General features: G+C 37.5%; 2 protein-coding genes across 2 annotated transcripts; both read left to right on the forward strand.

The window, feature by feature from the left end:
• Nucleotides 1-2,526: 2,526 nt before the first annotated feature.
• Nucleotides 2,527-4,127, forward strand: LOC145503243 (beta-1 adrenergic receptor-like). The gene has a single exon (XM_081482734.1). It carries the CDS (start codon nt 2,527-2,529, stop codon nt 3,598-3,600), a length of 1,074 nt encoding a protein of 357 aa, XP_081338860.1. The 3' UTR covers nt 3,601-4,127.
• A 3,694-nt stretch (nt 4,128-7,821) lies between these two features.
• On the forward strand, nt 7,822-9,217 carry LOC145503256 (adenosine receptor A3-like). The gene has a single exon (XM_081482748.1). It carries the CDS (start codon nt 8,126-8,128, stop codon nt 9,038-9,040), a length of 915 nt encoding a protein of 304 aa, XP_081338874.1. The 5' UTR covers nt 7,822-8,125; the 3' UTR covers nt 9,041-9,217.
• The last annotated feature ends 540 nt before the right edge of the window (nt 9,218-9,757 follow it).

Below are 9,757 nucleotides of genomic sequence, written 5' to 3' on the forward strand. Positions count from 1 at the left end.
ACAAGCTCGCTCAGCTTATTTTTTTTTAGGCGTAAAATAGAATGGAAGCACGGAATAACTACTACATACATGTCACTTACACGCAATTTTGCGCCCCTGCCTGGTTCTGCCTGGTTTTCTCATGGACACGCTCTTAAGTAATATAATGGCAAGATTCCCAAGATTTAATGATTATGTGTCATTGCTTTGCAAACAGGAGAAAATCATATTGTTTTGATGCATTTGCTTTTCTTTTTTTTTGTTCTTTTTTTTTTTTTTTTAAATCTGTGCTACCTTTGAAGTTTTATGTTCATCCGACGAACAAAATTTGTCTAATATTATATTCAATAATGTTGCTTACATTTGCGCGAAACTGTTGGTCGTTTCTGTTCAGCTTGAAGGAAACTGGTGGTAAAATTTTCTTTTCTTTCAATAAGTTCCAACAGTAGCAATTTTCCTGTCTTTAGTTTAAGAATTAAAGTGTCCGCTAATCCTACTTTGTCGGCGCCGAAAACCAACACGCAGTCTTCAAAGAGAACAAGATCAATTTCCGGCTATCTTCAGCGGCTACGCTTGGTCAATAAAAAGCTTTACTGAAAATAGTCTTTGAGCGTCGGCTGAGTTTTTGTGGAATACTAATTACATCGGCAGTTACACGAAATATTATTTCTTTGCCCTCGTCTGCTCTGTCTGCAGTTTTAGTAATTTGCTTCTTTTGGAAAAAACAAAAAAAATTGCAAGCTATAGATAAAATGAAAATGAAATCAGCTCAAATAAAATCTAATGAGAGTATCTTCTATATTCTGATTTTTCCGTTAAACAGCTGTGAGTGTGTCAATTAGCTAAAGGATGGTTTAAGTAAATATATTTTATATACCTTTTAGTGAAGAAAATAAACACGATTTTAGTTTATTCCATATGTAAAAACTACTCCTCTTTTTATATTTATAATACTGACTAATGTAAACACTGTAAATAGAGAACAATGAAGAAGTTGAGTTGGGTTCCGCTAGCGGCCGCTCTTCAATGCCTAAGGCTATTATTTCGCACTCCGCTAATTGCCACCAAAACTGCCTCGGAATATAACGCTGCTTTCGCGGTCTTTTAAACCTCGGTTAGCCTGGCAATACGGCACGAACCGTTTATAAGGAGAAAAGGAAAGGTCGCCTAGAGGGATGCCTCGGACAAGTAGACAGGGTGCCCAGGGAAGATGCATTACCCTCTCTAGCATGTAAAGGCTCCAATGTCTGGGAGAGAGTGCTCATCTCACAGCTGCTTGACGGATAATAATACTAATTAAAAAATAAGTAAATATGCTAATTATATTTGATTTGAGTTGGTTCCATTTTCATTCTACTTTATCTACAGCTTGTAACTTTTTCAAGAAAAACAACTAATAAAAAAACAACCTACCAATACAGTTTTGACATTGCACTACTGTTAGCTGAGAACTGCAGAGAGAACATACGAGAAAATTTCCGTGTAACTTTTGGCAAAATTAGTGTTCAGTTAAAAGTCACCGGACACTTAAAAAATTCTCTTCAGTAAAGCTTTAAAACTGCACCTTGAATATGTATAAGCCACTAAATTTCTTTTTGGTTTAATCTTTTGTTTGAATTTTATCACTAGAATCATTCTTTATTTACCAAACGTAGCCACTAAACATGGCTGGAAATTAACCCTGTTTTCTGACCGACTGCGTCCCGGCCTAAACGATACACGCGTATGGAGGACACATTAATTCTAAAATTAACGCCCAAAAAAATAGCTAACGCTAGAACTAAGTTCTGGAAAATAAAAGTTTATAAACAGTTTCTTGCACCTTGTTAGGATGACTCCAACAGATACGACAATCACCTCTCGCGAAAAGAAGCAACATTATTGAACGTAACATATAGTAGTATTAAACAAGTTCTGTGTATCGTAGGAACTGCAAAGGTAACACAGATTTTTAACATTACAAGAAAATGAAACAAAACAAGAAGAATATTTTGTATTTGGAAAGCAGCGACACTTGTGGCGGCGAGATGTCAGACAGAATTTTAAATCACAAAATTTTGCATGGTAAACGCATGAATATTTCAGATATTTTATTGCCATTACTTAAACTCTTAGTACAGAAACCGAGGTAGGAAAAATGCTTAACGTGTTAAGAGCAATAAGGGAACGACCAAACATTGCAAATCACCGCTTGCTCAATGCACTTAGCGGTTCAAAATTCTCCAATGTTATATATCTACTGATTACTTTTTATTGAAGATCTTTTTAACAGTGCCTCATAAATTTAGCTTACGTGTACTGAAGATTAAAAATTGCCAAGCACTTAACTATAGTTTGCTAATGAAATGATGCAAATTAGTTCATTAAATTGTAGACAGGTGATTAAAGTAATTTGTTTTCAAACTAAGGGAAATGATACAATCAAAAGCGTGCAATTCCACTTTTATACGAATCTTCAAGGAAACTAGGAAGCAAAGCGCAAAACGCAAGAAAACCATCTCAGCAACGCAAAGTGAAGAAGCCTTGACGAGTCAGGATTGAGCAAAGATGAACAACACTACGAGCAACACTGCTTTCTCTAGTTCTACTTTCTGCCTTTATCTTCGAAATCTCGCAAACATTTCTCCTGATGTACGCGCTGTGTTCATCGCCAGAATGGTCGCCAACGCTCTCACCTGTCCTTTCATAATTTTGCTCAACATCCTGGTGATAGTTGCAGTGAAAACCAACCCACAGCTTCGCACCAAATCTAACATAGCACTCGCCTGCTTATCAACAACTGACCTCGGAGTTGGACTAGTTCTTCAACCGTTGTCTATTGCAAACGAATTAAGTTTACTTCTCAGAGGTGACATCATGTTTTGTACCATAAACGGGTTATCAAACAGCGTCACATTAATATGTTTACGGGCTTCATTTAACCACTTAATTTTGATGAGCGCCGAGCGTTATGTTGCGATAAAACACCCCTTCACACACGAGACCCAGGTCACTGAAGTTCGCATCATCATGGCGTCTGCTCTGGCGTGGGCTGCAGCCATTATCCTTTTCAGCGCAGACCTTTTGCAAACAGCAATTCCAATGGTTTCTGAAACGCTACTAATCATTCTTCACATTTACTTCAATGTCTCTGTATACAAAGAAGTCCGTCGCAACAAAAAACAAATTGTTGCTAACCAAGTTTCTTTAGAAGCCAGGGAAAAGTTACTCAAGAAAAGGAAAGCTTTTTACACGACTGTGATTGTACTTCCTGTTATTTCCCTGTGCTATATTCCTTCACATGTCTCTGCTGTTATTCTGGTCTCTTTCAAGGAAAGAATCCCTTCCAATATAAAGGTTACTGCGTCTTATGTTATTACTTTATTGCCAGTTTTGAATTCGTTGTTTAATCCTTTAATTTACGCTGTTAGATTAAGAGATTTTCGCGTAGCCTTGATTCAGTTGTTGTCACGAAAAACTGTTGCAGAAGCTGAGGAACTTGAAAGCAAAATCGTTGGACCAAGGCAGATTGGAGTCAACGGTAATGTTAATGCAGAACAAAGAACTCAGCCGTTCAACGATGAGCACGAGCCGACAAGGCAGGCAGAGCCGCATGGTGGATGTAAAGAAATACCTCTATGATAAAAGCAAAACATTTACGCAAAGTGGATTAGAAAATGCAGACACCCCTTTATTTGTGCAAAACAAACAGCAGCCTGCTATTCCAATGTTTGAAAATTTGTTGAACTTTGAAAGTTTTAAAGTTGTTGTCCTTCTTTAATTCTGATGAGACGATTTTGTTTTTCTCAATTGATTACACTACAACAATTACATTTCTCAGTACAAAAGTATAATTATTCCAAAATCGAAACCGGGAAATCCCACACCCGAACGCCATAGGAAAAAGCAGTACAACAAAAAAGAAAAACGAATATTATTCTGTGATCAAGACAAACTTCGTTAGCTGTTTATTTTCTACGCTAAAGGGCGTAAGTAATGTTCATATTTTTTTCTCAACAGCTGATGTACACAGTCTCACAGCTGGTTTACGGAAAATAACCGGAATAAAAAAGATACGCTCATATTTAGCTTGCAATTATCTTTCCTGAAAAAAGAGGATTACTAACACTATTAAATAAAAACTGCAGAGAGAGCAGATTAGAGTAGTTAAGAAATAATTTCTCGTGTAACTGCCGATGTAAATAGTATTTCGTCAAAACTCACCGGACACTCAGAAAATCTTTTCAGCAAAGCTTTTCAAATTGCAACTTGAATATTTATTTACCATTAACTTTTCGTTCCGTGGAACCTCTTGTTTGAATCTTATTATCTGAACCATCCTTTAGCTAATTGACACAATCTCACCGCTGTTTAACGGAAACAACCGAAATAAAAAAAAAAATCTCGTATTTTATTTGAGCTGATTCCATTTTCATGTTATCTTCAGCTTGCAATTTTTTTTTCCAAAAAAAGCAAATTGCTAAAACTGCAGACAGAGCAGACGAGGGCTAAGAAATAATACTTCGTGTAACTGCCGATGTAATTAGTATTCCGCAAAAATTCAATCGGCACTCAAAAAGCATTTTCAGTAAAGCTTTTTACTGACGAAGCCTAGACGCTAAAGTTGGCTAGAAGTTGATCTCGCTCACTTTGAAGAAAATGGCGGACACTTTTATTAATTTTAAAACTAAAGGCAGAAGGAACCAAGTCCTGGAGAAGAACATTTTTCAACCAGTTTCGTGCAAGTTGTCTGGATGGCAGCAACAGAAACGGCAATCATTTCTTACCAACGTAAGCAACATGATCAGTGAACATAGCATTAAATTTAAACACGGTGTTTTTATGTCTGATGGATTCAAAACTTCAAAGGTAACACAGTTTGTTAAATACTACAAAATGAAAGAATGCATGATTGTTTCCTATTAGAAAACAATGACACTTGTGATGGGTAGATGTCACACAGAAATTTAAATCACAAAATTTTGGTAAATGCACCGAATGCACGCTTTTCGCATTTTTTTCTTTTCTATTCAAACAGCAACAACAAAACAAAAACCGTACTACTCGATTTCTGATGCCAAATTTAGTAATTATTGCAACCGATCTGTTGGAGTTTATAGGGAAAGTCTACCTCCTTGTCATAGACTATTACTCCAGGTGATTTGAAATTAGTGAAGATGGCACTGAAACATCCAGAGTTGTTATTCACGCACTCAAGGAACTCTATGCCATCCACGGAATTCCAGACCTGATAATATATGTAATTGGCCCCACGTAAAGTGCAGATTCCTCTCACGAGTTTGTAACCAAATAAACTCATGGGGCGTCGCCCGCGAACACAACTGCCTACCCACCCAAACAATTTGTGCCCTAATAACATAGAGATCAAAATTACTGAATGCTGGTTGGTCAATGAAGAGGGTAGATCGAGCAATAGGCAAGGTTACCGTTGTGTGCTTAGTTTAGTTACCTAGACTATAAATGCAAGCGAAGCTGGAGGTGACCGTGCAGATTTCTCTGCTCTTCTCATTTACATGCCAACTAGTTAGCATAAAAACAGCTTGATTTACACAACAAAAGCATGGAGGTTTTTCCCAAAACAAGGTCACCTGCAGCTTCGCACTCATTCAAAGGCCAGGTCACTGAGCAGACAACTGTAAAATGGTCTATTTAGCAAATTGACGTCAATTTTTCATGTGTCTGTCCTGTTATTGATAATGAACTTCGTCATAACATTGTCAAAGTAGCTGTGGATTTGCTGTACATGAAGTGTGATTTGATTTATTATGGGAGCCTGCAGTCCTTATGGTTGTAGTTGGCCGCCATGTTTTCTGTTAGTGAGAGATTTAGTGATTAAAGCCTAACAGGCACATGACGTCTTTTATCCACAACAATTTAATGACCAAATTTCTTACCAACAGAATTCAATGTAACTCGCACGCTATCTCCTGATATCGCTTAGGCAGTAAAATTCTCTCAATTTTTGTTAAACTCGATCAGTGAATCCATTTCTTTGTTGCTGGAAGATAAGGGAAAAGCAAGCTAAAAAGCAGTTAAGGACACCATCACTCACTCGAAGCGTTTTTGGAATAATCGTATCTATGACAAAATTCACGATCGTGATTGGTTCCCCACACGCCTATCAGTCACGTAATCGGCGCGCGATTACCTGGGTGTCTAATTACAGGTTTCCAATTTGAACTTTACGTAATTAGATACCTTTAATTAAATACCCACGTGATTCGCACGTCAATTACGCGCGCGCTTTAACTGCTTTCTTCCCACTGTTTCCTACAGTTTTCAAAACTTTTGAAAAGCTTTAGAGACGTTTTCGCTCAAAACAAGTTCTCTAAAAACACATTTAATTTCCAAATTTTGTTATAGATACGATTAATTAGTAATTGGACCCCGTTTCGGGCAATTCAGGGAGTAATCGTCCTCGTAATTTCAAATCGACTTTGCGCTTCGCGCTCGTCCGATTTTGAAATTACTCGCGCGATTACTCCCTGAATTGTACTCCACTCGGTCCAATTACTATTACTTAACAGTTTGTCTCGTGCAGAATACCGCAATTTTAATCCAGCGTTTATTAAATAACCAAGCAACCAAGAAAATACGGCGGTTTTAGTGATAGCGGAGAATTGGTGAACATTGCGAGTAATTGTCAGCAGCGAAATGACCCTTTTTTGAAAACAAACATTCTGATAGCTGAGAAATGGGATAAGATTTTATCTGATAACAATTTGAATAATGGTATTCAATGCCGGTTTCCTTAACTATTGGGTCTAGCAGAACACAAGAAGTTATTATATGCATAAGTCAAGAGGTAAAAATCATTCATCTCACTATAGTTTTCCGAGTACATTTTGTTTGGTTAAAAAAATGTTGATGCAAGTATCAAGTTTCATTTCCTCTACTGGCAGGTGCGATACTGCTGTTAAAAAGGATTATAGCTTGTGTACCGGTTTCATCATGATAAAAGTAGACCAAGCTGATAGGTGAAATTAGATCTGAATTTCCATCTAATTAACAAAATAAATACCACTGAAGCACTCAGGGAAAGTATTTCAAGAAATTAAGTGAAAACTACCATTTTCTCCTTTCAAATTCCGAACTTCTGAAAACAAAGATTAGCTTTTGATCTTTACCGGAAGCTAATATCATCTAATTTGACTGAAAATTTTGCATGAAAATAGAAACGTAACATCAAAGCCTAAACCTCGTTGGCATAACAGCAGGCTATCGTTTAGAGCATTCTAAATTAAAAGAACGAACTTGGTCTAAATAAATCATGCACAGTAGTTAGAGCATTCAGATTCAAGATTTCTTAATGATACAGGAGGTCATTGCTGAAGAACCGGTAGAATTCAACCATGGGAACAATCTTAGTTTACGCTTGACATTTTGGAATATTTTCAAGGTAACTTGCACAAATGCATTCGCTCAAGCCAAATGTCTTTCATGCGCAACTCACTTGTTATGATCTGCGTAGCCAGTATAGCTAAAGCTATAATATCGGTCACTTGATTACTGACAAATACAATGTCTTGGCCTTGCTTGAGATGTAACATTGTTTTCCCGTTGCCAAATTCAACTCTGAATAAGCGATAAATAGAAACGTTTCAATGATTTGATATTTCGTACTGATCGATGCACGCCAACTTTATCAACCACCACCTGCCAGTCATCGCACAAAACAACTTATTAAGGTTTAGGCATATAAATATAAGAGTAGTAATTAATCGTTTCAGAAAGCCTCAAGAAAAACAGAACAGAACTATCAGGCTTTCTGCAGTTTACTTTTGATTCTTATCATTATGAAAAGCGTCTGACTAACTCGATGAAACAATAGATCGACGGTGGGAACATCTGCTCAAGGTTAAAAAATCGTTAATTCTGGCCAAAGCTACCTAGGAGCAACACTTTTAAGGACGGAAATGGTGAAATTAATAGGAGCTGGAAAACTTTTGCTGCAGCTTATTATATTTTCTTTTCTTTCAGCGAAAAACAAAACCATCTAAAACGGTATCACGAGACTTATACGACTGAGCAATAGCAAAGAGGCAAAGGAATCTCGAGTGGCAAAGTTACATTTGGACAGAGGATTCTCACAACACTTTTGTTAAACCAGCAAGAAAACAGTATAACAATCGTTGTCAAGGACAAAATGTTGAACTTAACTGAAATTATTAACCAAACTACAATTGGAGAGTTTTATTGCTTGACGACTCTTACCGAATCAAAGCCAAAGATCATTTTTTCAGCAATTAATATTCTTCTTTCCATCGTAGCGTTTCTGGGAAATGTTCTGATCATCGCTGTCATTCCAAAAGTGTCATCTCTTCATCCACCATCAAAACTGTTGTTAGGCTGCCTTGCGATCACCGATCTCTGTGTGGGTCTGGTTGTACAGCCTCTTTACGTTAACGTTTTATTGTCCGCTGAGCATTCCAAACACTGTTATTATTCTTTATTCCTTTTCAATACGACAAGTCCTTTTTTCTGTGGAGTATCCTTGATGACTCTGACTGCAATAAGTGTTGACAGACTTCTCGCCCTGAAGTTGGGGATTCGGTACAGACAGGTGGTTTCTTTGAGGAGAGTATGCGTCCTTACGGTTATAATTTGGCTTTCAAACACTGCGAAGGCCGTCATAGTTCTTTACATCCCTCTTTATGGCTCTGGCATCTTTGCTATAGAAGTAATCCTGTGTATAATAGCGTCAAGCAGCTGTTACATGAAAATCTACCGAATACTTCGCCATCAACAAGCTCAAGTACAACAGCATGTTTATCAAGGACAACAGAATGGAGGAGAAACTCCACTGAACATTGCGCGATACAGAAAGACAGTGTCCAGTGCATGGTGGGTGCAAATAACATTACTGGCTTGTTATCTTCCATTTCTTGTAGTGATGGCCATATTAGTTATTTATAAACCCCTAGTTTTCGCACTGCATGCCCCAATAACTCTTCTTTTACTTAACTCCACTCTGAATCCATTCCTGTACTGTTGGAAGATGAAAGAAGTGAAACAAGCAGTGATTAACACGATCAGGCAGTTGAATTGTTTCTCCTGTTAACTCTTTCATGGACGCGAAGCCCTAGCTCTTCTTGGCATCAACTCAATTAACATCCGTAAAAATAAAAACAAAGCATGTAGCTCTCCTCTTAAGAGTGTGTCTATGAGAAAACCAGGCAGCAGTTGATACAGCTCAAATCACTGATTTCGCTCAAACTTGGCACACTCAGATGTTGGGTTTGGTAAGTTACTGATTGTGGCAAAAAAATAGGTCAAAATATCTTATTTCGTTCAAGTTAGGGGGACCCCCTGCAAAAATGGCCAATTAACACTAATTTATGTATAGTTGATTAGCCACCTTTGGTTTAGTATTTCTACAACTAGAAAAGCCATGTAAAAATGAAATTCACTGGATCACGTTTTGCAACTATCAGTCTAAAAGCACAGATATTTATTTGAACTAGGCAATTTGATTTCTCTCGGTGGCCTCATCCAAAGTAAGGTGCATACTTCGTAGTGTTGTTAATAGCCTTTAACTAATGGCAAATATCTGCAATGGGAAAAACCAAATACACATTATTGTTACATGGATAGAGAGGGTTGCTTGCCCTCCCGGCTTTTCTTCCTTCTGCGATTTCGTTTTTTCTACTAAAAATAAAAGGGGGCCCCTGATCCCCGGGACCGTCACCTAGATCCGCCACTGTGGGGTACTGTTTACATAGAGCTTTAAGATTTATGGCCGTTTCATGAACATTCACTAAAGCACAAAAGCAGTTTT

This window comes from Orbicella franksi, chromosome 11, assembly GCF_964199315.1.
Source record: "Orbicella franksi chromosome 11, jaOrbFran1.1, whole genome shotgun sequence".
Lineage (NCBI taxonomy): Eukaryota > Metazoa > Cnidaria > Anthozoa > Scleractinia > Merulinidae > Orbicella > Orbicella franksi.

What these genes read in the sequence shown, in the direction of transcription:
- LOC145503243 (XM_081482734.1), top strand. Translation starts at nt 2,527, where the DNA reads ATGAACAACACTACGAGCAACACTGCTTTCTCTAGTTCTACTTTCTGC.
- LOC145503256 (XM_081482748.1), top strand. Translation starts at nt 8,126, where the DNA reads ATGTTGAACTTAACTGAAATTATTAACCAAACTACAATTGGAGAGTTT.